The 21,711-nt window shown below is 49.0% G+C and overlaps 1 protein-coding gene across 2 annotated transcripts in view; it reads left to right on the top strand.

Annotated features, from left to right (window-relative positions):
• Positions 1–21,711, top strand: part of KLHL7 (kelch like family member 7) — a 255,900-nt gene that overhangs the window by 184,772 nt on the left and 49,417 nt on the right. For both annotated transcript variants that reach the window (XM_078663561.1, XM_078663560.1), the window contains exon 10: positions 11,599–11,696. In XM_078663561.1, coding sequence (XP_078519687.1) covers positions 11,599–11,696 — 98 coding nt within the window. The remainder of the gene's footprint in view (positions 1–11,598; positions 11,697–21,711) is intronic.

The raw sequence follows: 21,711 nt of genomic DNA, 5'->3' as shown, positions 1-21,711 counted from the left end.
TCTGACCGTCCTTCCCTCTCTGAGTTTTTTGATGAACCCTGAAAGGAATGAGGGGAACGTGTATCAGTATCCTGATACCTGTCAGGTTTCTTAATATTATCACGATTTCTCAGGTTAAATTTCCTGTCAGAAAGCTCCTGTTGAGTAGTCCCACCCCGTGATTGTGATTTATCCTGCTTGTTTTTTGATTGTTTATTATCCCATTTCTTTTTAGAAGAGTCAGGTGCTTGCTTGGAGTTATCCTTTTCAGGATTACCCATTAATTGTGGTTTCACAGACCTAGCTCCCAAATTGTCTCTTCCCAGCGAAGAATAGGTCTCTCCGATAATTTTAGGTAACTCTTGCTCCTGTTGTACAGGAGTGCATTCCCTCAGGCGTACAGCCACTGCTGCTGCCTCCCATTTTATAATAATTATAGAAACCAGGGCAAAATTGCCTATCAACTTCATCCCGAAGTCCAGGGCAGGTTCTGCACCGTACTCATTCTGTATTTGTTTCAATACTTCTGGTATGACTGCTATTGAGGGGGTACCATGAGTTCTGGTATAGACAGCAGTAAAGACTGTACTCCAAGTGGTACAATCTCTCTATTGGGGAGCTATCCCCATTGGCAAGCATACTGTCAGTATTCTGTGTTTTTCTTGCGGCATGTGCGTGGAAACACTGCCTCAAGCTGTGCTGTTTTCTGTGCTGTCCAGAATGGTATTTGCTCACGTTTAGAGGGCATTCTTCCCATAATCGCGTTCAGCGTTTGTGGGGTGATTTTAGTTGAGGTACCTTGTAGTTGACATGCTGGAGTGACCCTTGTAGGTTGAAGTGTGAGTGTTCTCAAAATGAACTGTGTGAGATTTCTGTAAAGCTCTATTATTTCTTTGTGAAGTGAACATAAATCTGCTGCTTGTAGTGTATCTATCTCTGGATGTGGTTCGTAAGCAGCTAGAACTGGCCAAGTCGCTCTATCTCGCTGAGTGGACCGAGTCTCACTTTATCTGTAGTATGTGGGAGGGCACTTTTAAACCATTTTCTATGCTCTTGGTAAGTTCACAAAACGTATGCATCCTCATATAGAGAGTATTCTTCAGGTGTTTAATCCGGAGTGCAAGAATGATATGTATGTGTGTGTGTGCATATGCAGGTGGGAATTTGACCCAAGAATGGAACACATCTGTTCTGTATGCAAAAGGACAGACCAACGGCGGACTATGAATGCCACACTTCACTGCTAACTTCCTCCTGTAACAATTAATCACAGAGTCAGTGGATGCATGCACATACAACTCCTGCACCTGCCGCTGTTGTGTGCAAACTGCGAGGCAGATCAAGAAATCAATGGTTTTGGAGAGGTGCACCACTGCGTGGTCTTGTTCCAAATGATATAAACAGACAAAAGTTCCTTTGTATTTAATTCTTTTATTTCAATGGTGTCCTAAAACAGTCTACAGCAAATGTGTTTCATTCAATGAGAATTATAATTATAATTCTCATTGAGCGAAGTAAACGAATCCCGCTGTGATACTAAGAATCTTCCTGCATAATAAATGAGACTAGTTTTCTAATAAAACCACACAACATTTATTCGGCACCTAACTAGGTAAAAGGTCAGCACCAGGGTTCATAACAGTGGAGCTTATGTGATTTGCCTAGAATCACAGGATTTTGTGCCAATGCAGGGATTTGAACATGGTTCCCAAGTTCCAAAGTCGACAGCTTTGGCCTGTAGGCCGCATCTCTTCCTAACGCTTACACCCCTGCCTCCCCAGTCTCCCCACATTGCTCCTCTCATTCAGGGCACACTAACTCGAGCAAGCCAGTGAGGCCACTGAGAACTGTAATATGATCCTGGTGCACCCAGGGAGAGAGATCATCCCTGGGAGAACTATCAGGTCAACTCGCCGAAGGACCCAGGCATAGCCCCCCACCCAGTCAATGCTTCCCCTCTGAAAACAGTACCACATACAACACAGTTAAACAAAAGTGGGGTTTCTGTCCAAGACAGAAAGTTTGATTCTTTATTTTCCTATGCTCCTCAGCATGCTCAAGACCTCAAACGAATTTCAAAAACCTAGTCAAGGCTAACGTTATAACCCCTAGTTCAAAAGAAGTGTAAAACAGGCCTCACCAACTCGGTATACATCACAGGCCGTGTCCTGTTTGACTCACAAGTGGTTCATATTTTCAGAAAAAGATCCTCCGCCCTGGCCACATAGAATGCTGATCCTCAGATAAGGGGAGTAATAGGATTGATGTCGCTGGCAATCATGTGGCTGTGGAGGGGGTCACACTATGGAGAATTACCATTTTGCTCTGATTACCCTCCAGATCAAAAAACCATCTCTAGGAGTAGTTGGGGAAGCTAACCAGACAGCTCCCTGAAGCCCATCGGAAAAGGGGTCAGGAACTGGTGACAGAAGGCAAAATAATTTTGAAGCCCAAAATCAGATGTGCGTTGGACTCGTCTACGTCCGGTAAGCATCAGGCTGGAGAAGCAGCTAAGACATCTATGCCTCCTCTCGGATGAGTATCTCCAACAGCAGCTCTGCCAGGAACCGCTGGAGCATTATGATGATGTGGTGTGAGACCTGTGTCAAATGCTGCAGGGAGGGCTGCCATGTTTCCTTTGTCAAGGATAATGCGGATGCTATCTGTGGCAGAGATGAGTGTTGTTTCTGTACTGTGTTTGGGCCTGAGTCTGGACTGCGTGGTGTTGAGGAGCTGATGGTGGTCGGTGAGGCATCTGTTCACCGACCTTTGCCAAATATGATAGAATGGAAAGGTTCATGTAGTTGGAAAGTGTGGCTGGGATAGCGGATGGTTTCTTAAACAGAGGCATGACTTTGGCATGCCGCCAGGTGGCCTGGAATGTGGCTGATTTGAGACACTGAGGATGAATTTTAGTGCTTTACTGATAAGTAGGAATTCTTTGGTGAAGACCAGGTTCACATGGAGCCCCGAGTGCATGGTCTTCATGGTAGCAGTGATTTTCACATTGGCGGCGGCCGTCCACGAGGTCAGGATTAATTAATTGGACATGATGGAATTTGAGTTGTGGCGAGGTACAGTTGAGGGCTGAAGTTGCTGCATAAAGAGGAGAAACATTGGGGATTTACTCACTCCATCTGTTTGCAGTGGCCCAGGACACCTGCCATTGCACTATTTAGCCAACATCCACCTCCTAGAGAAAAATTTGCCAGGTGTTGTCTATGACTTTGCTGTCCTACTAAGCAGGGGGCATCTACACGTTTGAGACGGAGATGAATCTTCCAAAAATACTTTGCCCTAATTGGGCACTCCCACCATCAATTGTTTTTGCCACCGCACTGAATGCAAAATAGCCAAAACTTCACATCTAGGTACCAGCACCCACAGTCCTTGGGCAATATACTTTGGATGAACTGGTCTGGGATATTTGCTTGTGCTTCTCCTTCACTTCCCCTGATACCCTGCGTGCTGTGGAAAATAAGTGTCAGTAACCCTCATCCTAGTAACATCAACATGGGACACATAACCTTGGTCCTGCTGCTGAGCCTGCTCTTCTGATTTAGCATCAGGTCCGTTCACACAGCCAATCTCAAGCAGCTAAATGTAGCTATCAGGCACCTAAGGTATTGGAGTGTGGTCATCTGAAACTTCTTTAGGAGTGAATGCAGATCCTGCGTGAGGCGTATATACGACATGTGCCTGTCTTTCAGCTAAGTGGAAAATATTTGGCAACTGTTGAATTGATAAGCACATAGACCCGCTAAAAGTCTCTCTACAGGACATCATTTATTGTATTTGTAAAAATTGGGATTGGCACAGACTTCTATCCATTTACATCTAGCTGTAGTAGCAGCCTACATGCAAAACAGAGATCGTTCATCCCTTTGTATGATTCCAATTGCAAGGCCCTCATGGATGGCATTATGAGTCATCCATCTAAGGATGCCTCTGGTGCATGCCTGGAACTGTAATGCAGCTCTCACCAGACTTCTTAGAAAACGTTCCAATAGCTAAAATGTGTAAGGCTACTACATGGCCAATTCAACACACATTCACTAAACATTACTGTGTTGACATTAAAGCCCATCAGCAGCCTTTAGTTGGCCAAACAGTGCTGAGAATGTTGTTTTAAACATCCGCATCATTCACTCACTAGAGGTCGCTTAGGGGAGAAATTGCTTTGTGCTCTATGTAGACCACATGTACCTACAGCCACTCATGCTCTGACCGAAAAAAATATTACTTACTCTGTAGCCATCGGTTTGTTGTATGTAGTGCTGTGGGTTCAAATGCAGCCATCCTCCTCCCTGGACGCAAGCAATTCTCAAAGAGGTCGTCGCTATTGTTATGTTCTACACTACTCAGTACCTGCTGTTTTGTCTCAGACCCTGCACTCTACTTACACTACTCTCCCACTGACCAAAAAACAATCTGAGTTGGAGTGTTAGTCCTGGTGTATTATTGGCTACGGGTGGAATCACAACATGCCTTGTGTCTCAAAATCAACATCTAAGTAAAATAACTTGCAAATATACGCTTTTAACACTAGATGTGCACTAAATAATGGGAATATGCAGAGCATGTGAATATGCAGCACTAGACACTACGAACTGATGGTTTTAGGGTAAGTAACATTTTTCTATGGGCTTTGTGAGTAGCAGTGGATGTCAAGTGGGTGAGTGAGAGGAATAGCCGCTGAATACAAAAGACCCTAAGAACAAACTGTGAACCCAGGTGAAGGTAATACCCTCATTCTCGTGGCCCATATGGTTCTGCTGTGTGGAGGAGAAGCTATGAAGTCGAAGTGGAATGATTTGCAGTACAGGGGGGGAATTGGTAAGGTAACAGGAACCTGTTGTAACCAAGGATACTGCTGATGCTAGATTGATCTCCATATACCCTAGCGTATCCATCTGACACATATCAACTTCAAGTCTACATTTGATACTGTTTACAGTAGAGTTAGTAGTACCTGTATGTAAGACCGCAACTATTCTCACACTCCTCTGCACCCGATACGTAAGTGAAGCAGTTGTGGGCGCATTGTTGCTTCCACCACTCTGTTGCAAACGTGATACACTTCACCTACCATGTCTCACTAAGTCCAAAATACAGACTTCCTTACAGTCATCTAAGGACCTGATACAAACCGGCGGACTTCCTGTCCTTACAGTTGGACCACCCAGAAAGTTCTTCAAGGCTCCTCGCAAGGGTTATGGAAAGTTAACCATACTAATAGAATACAGTTTGCATTTTTTTAAGCTCTCTGTGGATGAGAGAAATATTTTTAGGGGGTTTGAACTATGTGATTAATGCTGAATTTAGACACTTTTTAGAAGGAGCTCTGTTTGTTTCACTATTATGTTGCAAGAATCTCACCTTCAAGGGATCATTTGCTCTTTGGCCATGACAGCTGTCTCCTTGTCCGCACTTTCAGTTTGTGCACCTTGCATCTTTATATCTGAAAGAAACAGGTTAGTATTAGATTCCTTACCTTAGAATATCCCCAGGCGTCAGTCTGGATCCGGAAACTTTTGCGTAGCAGTACCCCTGCGCGTCGGTAGGCGTCGTCTGCAGGCGTCCCCTGCGGCTCCGCGTCGTCGGCGTCGTGCGCCGTGATGACGTCGCTGGAGTATATAGACGCCGCCTCCGCGCGCTGACGTCAGTTCTTCTTTTTTCCGCGCCAGTTAGCGCAGATCCGAAGAGCAGTACTCCGGTCTTTTGACCAAGTTTTTTGTTCACTAATTGATCTTTACGGTGCCGGTAGGATGCCCGGTTTCAAGAGTTGTGACGAGTGCGACCGCCTGATGTCGGTCACCGACCACCATCGACTCTGCCTCCGGTGTCTGGGCGCGGACCACGACGTGGAGTCCTGCGTCGACTGTCGGGCCTTGACTGGAAAAGCTAGGCGGGAGCGGTCCCGCAAGCTTCTCGAGCTCCGGTTGTCGGCCCCGCGTCGAGAGCGGTCCCGGTCCGGTCGGAGGTCGAGGGAGCGGTCGAGGGAGCGGTCGCGGAGCCGCCATGGGCGCTCCGGGAGTCGCCACCATTCATCCGGCTCTTCAGGTAAGCACAAGAAGTCGGGGCGTCGCCATCGCACCCCCGACTCCCCCCGACGCCCGCGTGCTGCGGCCGGGGGCTCGGGTGACCCCACCCCCGCGGTCCCGCATGGGTCGCCGACGCCGTCTACCCCACACCTGTCGGTCCCTGGGGAAGGCGCGTCGCGTGAGGAGATCGAGGCCTTCCTCATTGCTATGAGGGCGAGGTCTTCTCCGGCGGGGCCTTCGGCGCCTGCGGGCCCGTCGGTCCCGTCTGGGGGCCCGAGCGGTTCGGGTGCTCCTGCCCCGGCGCCGCCGGTGGCTCCGGCCCCGGCGCCGCTGGTTCCCTCTGGTTCGTCGCCGGCTGGTCTCCCGGCCTCTCCGGCGTCGGTTCCTGTGGGCCAACCCGTGGTACCGCCCCCGCGTGGTGCAGCGACTCCGCCGTCGGCTCCGGCCGGCGTCGGGTCCCCGGCACCGACGCCGCGCGGCGCCACCCCCCTTTCCTCCCCGACTCCGGACTCGGAGCCGGACCGGCGTCGGCCGACGCCGGACCCGACGTCGATGGGGCCCGTTGACCCCGATGTCTATATCGTCGACCCAGAATATGGGTATGACGAGGAGGAGTATGGAGAGGGTTGGGAGGGGTCTGAGGACCCTCTATCCCGTGCCTGCCAGTACGATGTGGACTGGGTAGGTGATCTGGGTGATGCCAGTGGCCTGGACGAGTCGCCCAACCCTGGGTTTGTCTCTCCGTCCCCTGTGGCGTCCGAGGCGGGTGCTGCCTATTCGGTGGTCCTGATGAGGGCTGCCAAGGCCTTACACCTTGAGCTCCCCGTCGCGAAGGTCAAACCGAATATCCTGACGGAAGTTTTTAAACCGCAGTCATGCCCCCAGGAGCCTCTGCTGCCGTTTAATGAGGCCCTGACGGATGTCCTTCTGGGCACCTGGTCCAGGCCCGCTTCTGGTGCGCCGGTTGACCGGAACGTTGCCAGGCGTCACCGTCCCTGCTCGGACGACCCTGCCTTCCTGTCCACCCATCCCTCCCCGGAGAGTCTGGTGATCCAGGCCTCCACTTCACAGTCCGCATTTCCGTCGGCTCCGCCCGACCGGGAATCAAAGAGGTACGACCAATTTGGAAAAAAAGTGTTTTCCTCTTTGAGCGCTGGACTGCGGTCTTGTAACACCGCGTGCCTCTTGGGCCGCTACACCCACTCCCTGTGGGATACGGTCGAGGAGTGTTTGCCGCAATGCCCCCAGGAAGTGCGGGACAAGCTCACCCGGGCCTTGGTTGAAGGCCGGGATGCGGCGCGGTACTCGATCCGTTGTGGTCTGGACACCACGGACTCACTTGGACGGGCCATGTCCACTACGGTGGCGATTCGTCGCCATGCCTGGCTGAGATCTGCCAACTTCTCACCAGACGTCCAGAATACACTTATGGACATGCCATTTGATGGCAGTCGCCTATTTGGTGACAAAGCGGACCACGCGCTGGAGCGCTTCAAGGACTCCAGGGTCACGGCCAAGTCCTTGGGTCTCTCGACCCAGCGCCAGCAGACGGGTTCGTTTCGGCCCTTTCGTGGCCAAGGGAGGGGAGGTCCCACACGTGCTGCCAGCAACGCGGCGCAGAGCGCTCCCCAGCGCGGTGGCGCCCGTGGTTTCCGCCGTGGTGGCGGTAGAGGCCAGCGTCGTGGTCAGTCCACGCCCCCCTCCGCTGCGGCATCCAAGCCTTCCTAGTCCGAGCTTTCGGGCTCACGTGACGCCAGTGGGTGGCAGGGTTCGCCTTCACCACTCCTGCTGGCGCGCGATAACATCGGACAGGTGGGTGCTGCAGCTTGTCCGAAGGGGCTATGCCCTCCCCTTCGAGTCCACTCCTCCAGCCATGCCACCGCAGAACCACCGTGTGTCGGGGGACCACTTGACACTTCTGCAGGAGGAAGTTACGGCCCTCTTGGCCAAGGGGGCCATCGAGTGCGTTCCTGGGCCAGAAGTAGGGTGTGGTTGCTACTCCCACTACTTTCTGGTACCCAAGAAGGACAAGGGAGGCCTGCGTCCTATCTTGGATCTACGGAACGTCAACGGCTTCCTCCGGAAGGAGAAGTTCAAGATGTTGACTTTGGCTCAGGTCTTGGCTGCTCTAGACCCACAAGACTGGATGGTAGCGTTGGACTTGCAGGATGCGTACTTTCACATCCCCGTCCTGCCGGCCCACCGGCGTTACCTGCGGTTCACGGTAGGCCACGAGCACTTTCAGTTTATCGTGCTCCCATTCGGCCTTACCAGCGCCCCACGGGTGTTCACGAAAGTGATGGCGGTGGTCGCAGCTCATCTGCGCCGGTTAGGGGTTTCAGTCTTCCCCTACCTCGACGACTGGCTGTTGAAGGCGGGCTCGCCCCAGACAGTCGTCCACCACCTTCAGATGACGGCAGACCTCCTGCACGAGCTGGGGTTTTCCATCAATGTGCCGAAATCACACCTGTGTCCCTCTCAAAAGCTCCTTTTCATCGGAGCGGTTCTCGACTCGGCGCAGTTTCGGGTTTATCCTCCGGAACGGCGGGTCCGGGATATTCAGGCTCTGATTCCCATCTTTCAGCCGTTATCCCGGGTTTCGGTCAGGTTGACGCTGCGGCTTCTGGGGCTGATGGCCTCCTGCATCCTTCTGGTGCATCACGCCAGGTGGCGGATGCGGGCTCTGCAGTGGGACCTGAAGTTTCAGTGGGCCCAGCATCAGGGCAACCTATCCGACCATGTCCTGATCTCGGAGGGCACTGCGAGACAGTTGCAGTGGTGGCTTACGGACCGCGATTGGGTCAGGGGCAGATCCCTCTCCCTTCCCCAACCGGAGCACGTGGTTGTGACGGACGCGTCCCTCCAAGGCTGGGGTGGCCACTTGGGAGAGGCGGAGATCAGAGGCCTCTGGTCTCCGGCGGAGTCCCGGCTCCATATCAACATGTTGGAGCTGCGGGCGATTCGCCTAGCACTGAAGGCATTCCTCCCCTTTGTCAACGGGAGTGTAGTGCAGGTGTTCACGGACAACACCACCGCCATGTGGTACTGCAACAAACAGGGCGGTGTGGGGTCGTGGACCCTTTGCCAAGAGGCTCTGCGCCTCTGGCAATGGCTGGAACGTCAGGGCGTGACTCTGACGGTTCAACACCTGGCAGGTTCTCTGAACGCCAGGGCGGACGAACTCAGCCGTCGGTGCTCGGTGGATCACGAATGGCGTCTGAACTCGGATGTGGCGAGAGGCCTCTTTCAGCAATGGGGAGAGCCTTGGTTAGATCTATTCGCCACAGAAGAGAACGCGCAATGTCATCAGTTCTGCGCGTTGGAGTTTCCAAGACGGCACTCGCTCGGCGACGCCTTTCGGCGCGAGTGGAGTTGCGGTCTGTTGTACGCCTTTCCGCCTATACCACTTCTGCCCAGAGTGCTGAAGAAGATCAGGCGCGACCGGGCCCAAGTTATCCTTGTGGCTCCGGACTGGGCTCGAAGGTACTGGTATCCCGAGCTACTCAGCATGACAGTCGGTCCCTCGATCCGCCTGCCCCTTCAGGAGGACCTTCTGTCGCAGCAGCAGGGGACGGTCCTCCACCCGAACCTGTCCAGTCTCCACCTCCATGCGTGGAGATTGAGCGGCGACAGTTGAGGCCATTTGACTTGCCTCCTGAAGTCTGTGATGTCATTCTGGCAGCCAGGCGTCCCTCCACAAAGTCGGTATACGCCTGCCGGTGGAACAGATTTGTGGCATGGTGCACAGCAAAGGCTGTGGATCCCCTTTCTGCCCCTCTGTCTGAGGTTCTCCTCTTCCTCCTTTCCCTTGCCCAGCAGGGCTCTGCTCTGGGCACTATCAAGGGCTATCTTTCTGCCCTTTCCGCCTTCTTGAGGCTACCTGATCAGCCATCTTTGTTCAAGTCCCCTATTGTGTTGAGATTCTTGAAGGGCATCACGCACATGTATCCCCCAACTCCGTTCGTGATGCCTCAGTGGGACTTGAACCTGGTTTTGACTTTCCTGATGTGCGCTCCCTTTGAGCCCCTTCATTCCTGTCCTCTCCGTCTTCTCACCTTAAAGACGGCCTTCCTGGTAGCCATCACCTCTGCCAGGAGAGTGAGTGAGCTCCAGGCTCTTTCTATTCAACCTCCTTTCTTGTCTGTTCATCCTGATAAGGTGGTTCTTCGGACTAGACCTTCTTTCCTGCCCAAGGTAGTCTCTGCTTTTCACATTGGGCAGTCCATCACCTTGCCCTCTTTCTTCCCGCCTCCGCATCCTTCAAAGGATGAAGAGCGGCTCCATCGTCTGGACCCAAAACGTGCGCTTTCATTCTATATGGATCGCACACGCCAGTTCCGGGTGGATGACCAACTGTTTGTTGGCTACGTGGGTGAGAAGAAGGGAAGGGCGGTACAGAAACGGACCATCTCTCGGTGGGTCGTCCTGTGCATCAAAGCATGCTACTCTTTGGCTCGGAAGGAGCCTCCTGTTGGGCTGAGGGCCCATTCCACTCGGGCCACGGCGGCTACTACTGCCCTGGGCCGGGGAGTCCCTTTGCAGGACATTTGCCAGGCGGCCACGTGGGCCTCGCTGCACACCTTTGCGAGGCACTACTGCCTGGACAGTCAAGTCCGGAGGGATGGCTTCTTTGGCCGTTCGGTCCTCCAGGACTTTCTGGTGTAGGTTGTATTGGTTCGCAGACCCACCACCGGGGTTGGTATTGCTGGGGTATCTATTCTAAGGTAAGGAATCTAATACTAACCTGTTTCTTTCAGATGAACAAGTTACTTACCTTCGGTAACGATATATCTGTAAGAAACAGTAGTTAGTATTAGATTCCTTACCGCCCCGCCCATCCTCCCCGTTCTGCGAACTGATACCTAGGGTTAAGGACATCCCTTTTAGGGCCCTAGTTTCAAATGGCACCAGTGTTGGTTCTCACATGGCTCTGCGTGTTCTGGCGCGGAAAAGCTGTGTGCAAAGAACTGACGTCAGCGCGCGGAGGCGGCGTCTATATACTCCAGCGACGTCATCACGGCGCACGACGCCGACGACGCGGAGCCGCAGGGGACGCCTGCAGACGACGCCTACCGACGCGCAGGGGTACTGCTACGCAAAAGTTTCCGGATCCAGACTGACGCCTGGGGATATTCTAAGGTAAGGAATCTAATACTAACTACTGTTTCTTACAGATATATCGTTACCGAAGGTAAGTAACTTGTTCTTCAGTCCCTGCATATACCTGTGTTTGTTTCTGAGGGGATTTGAGTGCAAACGTCTGTCATCCCTTACTCCCCTCTGCACCTGCTCTTCCTCTGAGTAAAAAAAGAAACTGATAAAATAGAACGTCATTCCTGAGTGCCTCTTGTTCCTAAATATGGGTGGTGTGCATATGTATCCAGTGAGAATCTGTCTTCCATATCTGGCACTTGGTCCTTCTTTCCCTTGAACGCATTATAATCACAGTACATTTGCCCACTCTTCCTGTGTCTTTACTAGCTAGTAGTGCTTGGTTAGAACCTAAAGTAGTTGTGTAGTCTGAAGCCAATTAGGATTACTGCACATTACAGGGTCTCTTTTCTGTTTATTCCAGATGGACTGAACTGAGCATGATGAATGATGCAAGAAAGAACCATGGGTTGGTGTTCGTAAAAGACAAAATATTTGCTGTTGGTGGACAGAATAGTCTAGGTTTGTATTTTTTTGTTCCTCAAATGTCACTCCCATTATCTTGCTATTCAGTTTAGCCATGTACATGCTTCCATGAAAATTAACGAAACATTTAATTTAGTCTTCTATACTCCTTAAGGTCCGCACAATTTAATTCAGTGGCTGATGATTTTTGTCATTTGAATAGCTGTTGAATGTTTCAAATAGCTAGCACTGTGGGGAGACATAATATTGTCTCTCTGAGGACTGACGCGTATTAGGTACTGCCAGACTGCGAAACTGTGCAATGTTTTGCTATTTTTAGACATTTGGCAATCCTTGGTTCCCTCTGACTCTAGCAGTCTGTTCTTGTTATAAGAATAATAGTAACCCGTTTCTCTTCCGGTGCACTCCATTCTTGTCCTGAAACATGCCTTGTTATTTAGAAAACGCCCAAGCAACTACACCAATGCAATGCATTGGCCAGATTGGTCACTCATGTGTGCACTTCTGCTGTTATCTTTGGGCAATCAAAGGGAACAAATTTGTTTCAACACAGATCATTCGGCTTATCAACCTTTTAAGATTTATGAAAGGTATACTTTAGAGTAAAGTAAAACTAGCAGTAAAACTAACAGCAATTATTTAATGTGATATGAAATGGCTAAAAAATGTGTAGCAAGTGCTGCTCAAATAAATATTGCAATAGTGCACGCCGCCCCCCATTGTGGTGTTGAAGCAGTAAGATCAAAAGAACTCTGCACCGCACATTCAGCTACTCCATTTTTGACTGGTGGAGGTTCACCAAAAAAACTGTATTCTGATCTGTAGCACCTCTTGATTTTCCAGCTAATGGATATCAATGTTTGCTCTACCAGTGAAACTCCTTGCTGGCCTTTTAATACTTTCCTAAATTCAGTTCTTCAGTTTACCTCACGCCTGAATATCTGCTCACACTTCTATGCTTATGCCCGTACTGGAATACCACATACTTGACAGTACACCTCAGCTTGTACGCAACAGTCCTTTCTGACATGTGGGGGTGGGGTCGCACACTACTCACACACCGGCGGTGTCGCCCCTAAGGACTCTGGTCAATGTAGTAAAGTGTTCGCGATGCATCATCTTTCGATCTTCTGCTATCTTCGCTGTCTTCGCCATCCCTGGACACGTGTTTCGGGGTATCACCCCTCTTCAGCAGGGATAGGCCGTGTACTGGGGTTGCCGATGGCTGCCTATATCTGCCAGGTATAGTACCACTCAGGCGCGTAGGTGCGGGATCCCAGGCTCGTCAGCCCACTGCTCACGGGAGCTTTAAAGTTACAAATGGGGGTGGGGTCGCACACTACTCACACACCGGCGGTGTCGCCCCTAAGGACTCTGGTCAATGTAGTAAAGTGTTCGCGATGCATCATCTTTCGATCTTCTGCTATCTTCGCTGCCTTCGCCATCCCTGGACACGTGTTTCGGGGTATCACCCCTCGTCAGCAGGGATAGGCCGTGTACTGGGGTTGCCGATGGCTGCCTATATCTGCCAGGTATAGTACCACTCAGGCGCGTAGGTGCGGGATCCCAGGCTCGTCAGCCCACTGCTCACGGGAGCTTTAAAGTCACAAATGGGGGTGGGGTCGCACACTACTCGCACACCGGCGGTGTCGCCCCTTAGGACTCTGGTCAATGTAGTAAAGTGTTCGCGATGCATCATCTTTCGATCTTCTGCTATCTTCGCTGTCTTCGCCATCCCTGGACACGTGTTTTGGGGTATCACCCCTCGTCAGCAGGGATAGGCCGTGTACTGGGGTTGCCGATGGCTGCCTATATCTGCCAGGTATAGTACCACTCAGGCGCGTAGGTGCGGGATCCCAGGCTCGTCAGCCCACTGCTCACGGGAGCTTTAAAGTTACAAATGGGGGTGGGTCGCACACTACTCACACACCGGCGGTGTCGCCCCTAAGGACTATGGTCAATGTAGTAAAGTGTTCGCGATGCATCATCTTTCGATCTTCTGCTATCTTCGCTGTCTTCGCCATCCCTGGACACGTGTTTCGGGGTATCACCCCTCGTCAGCAGGGATAGGCCGTGTACTGGGGTTGCCGATGGCTGCCTATATCTGCCAGGTATAGTACCACTCAGGCGCGTAGGTGCGGGATCCCAGGCTCGTCAGCCCACTGCTCACGGGAGCTTTAAAGTTACAAATGGGGGTGGGGTCGCACACTACTCACACACCGGCGGTGTCGCCCCTAAGGACTCTGGTCAATGTAGTAAAGTGTTCGCGATGCATCATCTTTCGATCTTCTGCTATCTTCGCTGTCTTCGCCATCCCTGGACACGTGTTTCGGGTTATCACCCCTCGTCAGCAGGGATAGGCCGTGTATTGACATGGTTTCCCTTCCTGTTCTGAAACTTGTTTCCCTTCCTCTGAAAACAATTGGATTCTCCTCTTGTCCATTCTTACATTGTTTCACTTTATCTGTTACCTTGTTGTATGTGTTTTGGTCGTTTTTTCCCTCATGTTTTTCCAAGACTTTAGCTGTTATGCTGTATAATCTTAATAGATTGAGGCACATGGGCCTCTTTTGAAAAGTTCCTTTCTGATCCAGTAATAAAATTGAAGAGATGCAACAGCTGTTTGGCTGATTTACTGGTTAGAATTCTGAGATCATAGTATAACCAGCCTATCGCACCTTCATATTTGTTTCCACCCTCATCTTTTTTATTATTGTTATCGCATAATCAATGCTTCCCACTTTCTCTCTCTTCATTGAACAGCTCTGTTAATTTTGTAATAAACGTTTCTGAATTTTGTTTGTAAAATTCTAGTTGGATGCAAGTGGGTCCTAACAATTTGTTTCAGGAAGAATATTCACTTGTGTTTGTGGGAAATGTTTTAGAACTCCGAGGGCAGTCAGGGATAGCTGGGCTCAAAGTATGACCATCAAAGCCTGTTACAGCTGGTGTCCTAGAGCTTAATATTACTATGGAGCTAAAACTGAGCACCAAGTAACACCCCTTTAACACTTGAATCTAAGGATATCCAAGCCTTACTTAGGGAGGTATTGTGTGATTAGAGACTCCGAGCTCTATAATTATATGATAGTAAAAAATAAACCATGGTCCATCCAGTACTTTGCTTGTAAAAGAACAGTACTTCATTACCAACACACAACAAAAGTACTAAACATAATTATGAGATCGTATTGTAAGCGATACACTGATCGCAATTTAGTAACTGCGATAAACTGTGGGACAGTGTAAACTGTTGCCCAGTCGGGTCTTGTATATTTTTTCAAACATACTTTATTGAATTTGATAGAATGTCACTGAGCTTGTAATCAGATAGCAATTAATCAATCTGCCTAGGTTACCACAATACAGCAGTGCATGCCAGTAGTTACATGTCATTATTAGAATCTAGCAACAGTTAAAAATTTGTACCAGACGTTACAAGATTTCCATCTATGCCCCTCCCTTCCAGATCTCGTATGGCCACGGTGTCTTGTGTCACATGATAGAACAATGGTGAAAGAGAGGCGCAGGTGGCCACTGCGCCGGGATGCCCGGCCCAGCGGGGTTCGTTCAGTGCCTTTTGTGGCTGCTTAGTGTCAGTTATTATTCTAAATTCTCAATCAATCCCATGGTTAGAATATGGTGGACTTAACCTACTGTCATCCAAAGTTCATGCCTCAGTACCAGCTGGGAGTGAGGGTTTAAGCCTTCATGCGCATGAGGCGTTATTCTCAATAGCTATACTCTCTCTTATGGCTTCTGGCTTCTTCTACATTCTCCCAGGCTCTAGCGGAGGCCAATGTTCCCCTGCCCTTCCTAACGTCTCGAAGAAACACCCCCCCCTTTGGCCTGCCATCTGTCTACCTGCGGTGCAGTCACCGCCCTCTACCAAAGCGTTATGTGGCACTTGATCTGGACCAGAGCCAGGTCTATGAAGCAGGATGTCAGTTTCTTTTTGGGCCGGATGCTAGAAAGCCCTAGTATGCAATTCCTAGACAAAACATCAATGCTACAGTCCGTAATATCTTTCAGTTTAACCTGGGACCAGAAATGTATGATAATACAACGCGTTCTATTACAACGCGGTATGTTACACCGCGGTCCTGACAATGAAAGTTGTTACATCGGCTTGCGCTGGAGGGTGCTGGACTTAGGGACACTGTGAATTACTATTCCAACTCCAGTCTACATATAGTAGGGAAGGTGTTGGAATAGTAATTTACACTATTCCTTGGTCTAGAGCGCCCTCCAGTGGAAGTCGATATAACGACTTGCGTAGTCAAAACTGCGATGTAACATGCCGTATTTTAAGTGATGCGTGGTAAAGGATGTTTTCCCCAGTACCCAGTCACAGGAAGGCACCCTCAAACCATATGCAGCTTTCCCGCCTCTCCAGGTGGCATCTAGGTTTTGCATTTTGCAGCGTGAATCCTTTTCTGGATTCACATGCTGTGCATTATTCCGCCATCTAGTGGTTGGGTCCGGATTTGTCTTTGTGTCTTTTTTTGTTTTGTTTCTTTTTTCCTGTTTTGTTCGCTATTGACCACCAATTGGTGCCAGGTACGTCCCCTGTGTGATGTCAGACGGTATCCTGGAGGTCGATGTGTGTGATGGCCATCTTCAGATTCTTTTTTCCGCCGTTTGGTCTGGAAGCAAGACGGGAAGCGCCAAAGAAAATTCGATTTTTCCCCAAAAACTCCAAGAAATAAGAAGATTGTCGAAGAAATATCATTGAACATCGTCATTGGACAGGTAGAGGACCACTTCGGTCCACAAATGGTGAGGTAGGGATCATGGAGAATACCCCCTTCAAATTCTGCCTTAAGTGCCAACACAAATACGCACAACGCGACCCGCACAATGTCTGCAACCTCTGCCTGCCCAAGAATCACCAGGACATGGAATGTGAGGCCTGTGCAGCGCTCCTGCCCAAGATGCTAAGAACATGCCAGAACCAAAGACAGGCCCACTACGCCACAATGTCACAAACATCGAAGAAAACTTCCATGAGAGACCTAGGTTTCTCGAGTGACGAGGAAGAACATGGAGCACCAGTCGACGAACGAGGGATCGGACGTCAAGGTCCTAGAAGGGGACTTTGGTGATGAAGGACAGACACAATTTAAATGAGTTCTTTAAGTATTTACTTCAGGAGACATCTCTCTTCAAGCAGGGGCACTCGTCGCCAATTTGGTGATGAAGGACAGACACAATTAAAATGAGTTCTTTAAGTATTTATTTCAGGAGACATCTCTCTTCAAGCAGGGAAACTCGAGCAACTGTCGCAGATGGAATGCCTTACCCCATGACATCAACACATTCCTATAACATTCTATTCTGTAGCTGACATAACCACAGGGACTCCGAAAAGATCCACGCCGAGAAGAAGGCGAAAGACCCGAAAAAGAAGACGGAAAAGGTTAGACACCTTAAAAATCCATTCGAGCCGAAGGGCCACAAACATAAAGTGCACAAGGCAGCCCCGATGCTGAGCAAAAGGCGATCGAGGGGCAGCCACGATGAAAAGAACCCAGAGGGACCCAACCAAAGGTCACCGAGGAGGGAAAATCGCAAAAGACAAAAGACGCCAAAGCCACGGGTCGACACCAAACCTGCAAAAAAAGGGCACAACACCCTCGAAGACAACCGTCGACGTCGGGAAGAAAAGAAAATCCCCAGCCTTAAATGCCGACAGGGCCCTCAAGGTCGAAAGGAAAAGGAAGAGGCTCGAGGAGGAGATGGCGGCGATCCTGCAAAAGAAAAAGGATTTTGACGCCTCACTAAAGAAGTTTCAAATCCCAAAGGCACCGGTGAACGAACCAGACAACGTTGACGCCGAAGAGGCAGTAGTCGCCGAAGGAGAGGAAGAGGGTATTTTAGACTCCCAACCAACCCCAGAACCTCGAGGCGAAGAACCCGTGGAATATGGAGACATACCCAAAGACGAGGAATACTCCGAAAATTTTGAGGATACATTGAACTACCTCGACACCGAGAGCCTGGAAGAAGAGATTTGCAGCTACCCTTCGAAAGTTTTGCCTCCAGATGACCTAGCTTTCTACAATGACATTGTCAAAAGGGCAACAAATCAATTTGGAGTACCCTTAGAGGAGGAAGTACAGTACCTGACTATATCATTGTCCCGGCACGGGGGGCCCACGGAAAGATAAAGCAAGCTATTGCCCAGAGTCACAAGGTGTTGGGCTAACCTGCCGCCGGCGATCGAACCGTGAGCTCCCATGTTCCAGAGTCAGCGGTCCTGGCCGCTGCACCATATTGTGTAGTATAGTAACTCACAATAAAGTTTTAAACTGTGGTTACTTTTCCAGCATTGGATCTTTAATGGTTTCACATGTTTTAATCATTCCTGTTCGGCAAGTTGGGAATCCCCGGTAGCTTCAAATAGAAGTAAGCAGTGTTAAAGTGGCCACGGGCCCAACAACAGTGTTTGTTTAGTAGCAAATCAACTTAATTTGAAAAGACATATCCCTCCAAAACGGGTAGGACAGGAAAAGGAGGTTTGCTGTCTATCTTCTGGAGAAGAACATTTCCCCTTCCAAGAGGTATGCCATCTCATCTGCAGATCATTCAGTGAAAAGTGCTCCTCTAGACACTTCCACCATGGTGGTGTAAAAAAAGAAGCTTGTGGAACATCCACGGTTGGAATTTACCTTAGAAGCATCTCCATCCGGTTGCCTTAATGTCTGATTTATAGCAGATGATAAAGACTTTGCAAAGACTGATACGCCAGCCACAGCATCTGTCTTCCACCAGATCCTTCATTCACTGATAGTGCCTCGAATGCAACCTCAATCAAAGGTTTCTATGCCACCGGCTCTTCTATGTCAACCGACGCCACCCCAGCGTCATATCCTTTACCCGCAATTCCTAGGCATATGGAAGATGTCTATTCTCCTGATAGCATTCATGGACCATTCATTGATGAAGAAGAAGGTGGCATCATGGAAGACGCTCAGGAGTAGGTTAGCAATCATCAAGACAAGTAGGAATGGATGAAACTGATTCTATTCATGAAGGGTAACAAGACCCCTCTTAAACCAGACTTTTCACCTGATGTCATTGCCCAGATTTGTCCCTTCCTATAACAAGCAGCCAAGTCATTGACCTTCCAGTATCCTTAAAATGATGATGGATTAAACCAGATCAGTTGACTGAACACTCCGTCCATCATTCCCTTTGGTTTTTCCAGTATCCACAGTGGGCATGCAGTGAGTTCTGTATGATTTCAAGGATCAGGCCAGAAAAAACACCATATTTCTATCCTGGGTCACATAGAACGGAAAAATGCTAAAACTCTTGTAAAACCAGCCTCGGCTCAAGCAGTTGGCACACTCCTCAAGAAGAAATACACCTTTGTCTACACATGTATGTTTTAGCTGGTCATCCTAGGCAGGATTTCATTATTGCAGCAGCTGCTCAGAGGTGGTCAAAAAATCCTATTACTCTGGCCTCCACTTCTCCAGATAGAGATAAAAAACAAATTGACAGCTTAGTCCCAGACTCAGTTTCATGGGGGCAACATACATCAAATTAGCAAATGCTAAACCATCCAAGGCCACCATGACCTCCCAATGTGGTCCAAAATGTCACCTCCTTGTAAACTTAAACTCTGTGGACAGGAGAGAAGAGACTAAGACCATTTTGAAAGAAGTGCATCCATTGTAGATGCACCAATGGATGTCCCAAATGCTGGTTGCCATCAGCTTGCAGGCGTGGCAGTACTGAAAAAAACCTGATTGGCTCAGGTCCACCTCGTTTCATCCTGATGTGTAGGCTACAATCCGGACAAAACTTTTGAGGAACAATCCCTGTTTGCAGTGCATCGTTCACGTACTCGCTTGGAGTCTTGCAATACAAACAGATTATCACAGGTAATTTGGTACTCCAGGTAGTGCAATCAGGGCACACCCTGGAATTCTAGAGAATACTGTCCATCACCCACGCAAGAAGGAGCATCATCTGCACTTGCAAGAAGTTAAGAAAGAAATTGTTCTCCGCCTTCTGAAATGAGTGGTCCAGAAGGTGCTTAAATCCCAGAATAATCTGGATTTCTATTGCAGTTTCTTCCTGGTCAGAAAGATAAAGGTAGTGGAGACCAATTCTAGACCTTCGAGAACTGAAATCCTTTTGGATGGTGACCCTACAGGAACTCCTAGTGTTTCAATAAGGGGAATTCCTTACCTCTTTGGATCTTCAGTACAGATCTTCAGTACGGTTACTTCCATGTCCCAATACACCTGAATCCCAAGCAATATCTCTGAATCTCCATGGCGATGCAGCGCTACCAATTCACTAAAGCTCAAAACTAATGTGCCTGCCACCTGTGGCCACTTTCTTACACAGATGAGCGTACCCAGTGTACCCATACTTAGACGACTAGCTTGTCAAGGCTTCATTTGAGGAAGACGCCCTAATTTGCACAACCACTTGTATCAGTCTTTTCCATTTGTAGGATCTAACACTGAATGTTCAAAAATCATCTATCTGTTGTATGACGAGACCTCAATTTCTAGGAGCTGTTCAGAGCACACAGATTGGAAAAGTGTCTTCCTCAGCAAAGTGATTTTCAATATGTCAAGCACTGGCGAAGACCTTCTGTTCTAATGAGACAATCCCATTTAAGACCAGCAGAAATCGTTGCCTGGCTTAATGTCATCATTTTTTTTTTCATGTTTAAATATCTTTATTGTGCTTTTCTCATATTTCCTAATTTCTTGTATTGCTGAACTCCCCACCAATACCTTACACAAAAACCAACTGCTTACAATTAGCATCATAATGACATTTGGCATTTCAGTCATGCATTACAGCGATTAATACAGAACATGTAATGTAACAAGTAGTTTGTTTCGGACATCATGAGCTGCTAAGCTCTCTTCGTTTTGTACCACCCTTTGATCTGCAACATTACAGTTCCCAGCTACATACAGTATCGGTAATATCGCATGTTAACATATTCAGTATTTATCGAGTCCATTAGCGTCTGGTGCATTTGGCTTTTGGTGTATGCAGAAGCTGTCAACGCCTTAACATTGCTGTGTTACAGTGTGGGGATTGTTCAGTGGAGAAAAGGTGGAGAACAAGGGCATATGCCACCAAGACATTTACTATTTTTCCTGCAAACAACTAACAACATAATAAAGAAACTTCTATCGATCATAAACAATGTAAGCGACATAACATCTCTGGGTATGAAAATATTTATCTTGTTCTTTCATATATAGTGAGTCGTACATAGAAGGCCCTGGCTCATTCAGATGTTTTAAGCACCTTAGCCTCGTAGCAACGTAGTCATGTGTCAGTGGGGACCTTTCATATCAAGTTTCAACCAGACTTTGGCCTCACAGCCTATATTACTAACTACAGTCACTACTCTCCTGCTGTCTCTAGATCTCCAGTATTCGAATTACACAGCTGCAGGCGGAGCAACAACATCTCCTCCATCCCCCATACTTTTAAAAACTGTGAGTGGCGTATCCCAGCACTGCGCAATTGGGTATTTGTGGAGCCCCGCTATTTTTTCCCCATGCAATGCTGTACTCTCCGCCTGAGCCCATATCGCCAGCGACCTCTTCCAGCTGATTATCGCTGGAGGGTCTGCCTGTTTCCAGTTTTTTGTGATTAGTCTTTTTGCAACTATCAGCCCCAAGTCTCTAAATCGTGAAGTGACTCTGTTTGTCTTTGTCCTACCATATACCCCTAGTATGCAAATTTCCCACGTTGCGGCAGGGGTACATCGGTACAGTGTGCAAGTGCCCCAACCACTGCTTGCCAGTAGTCTTGGAGGGAAGCCGAAGACGACAGCATGTGAAGCAGGTCCACGCCTGGCTGGCGACAGCGCTGACATTCAGAAGTGTCTATGTTAAAAGACTTGTTTATTTTGTCAGGTGAGACGTACGCTCTCTGTATAATGTAAGTTTGTATTAACTTAAATCTAGAGTTTCTAGGTACATGTGTAGAACCAGCCAAAACTACGCTCGACTCCTTGTCCATCCAAGGCTGCCCTCTATCCGCTTCCCAACAGGCACGG

The sequence above is a fragment of the Lissotriton helveticus genome, chromosome 10, assembly GCF_964261635.1.
Source record: "Lissotriton helveticus chromosome 10, aLisHel1.1, whole genome shotgun sequence".
NCBI lineage: Eukaryota > Metazoa > Chordata > Amphibia > Caudata > Salamandridae > Lissotriton > Lissotriton helveticus.
Note: the sequence above shows the minus strand (reverse complement) of the source record. Positions and strands in the feature narration are given on the sequence as shown.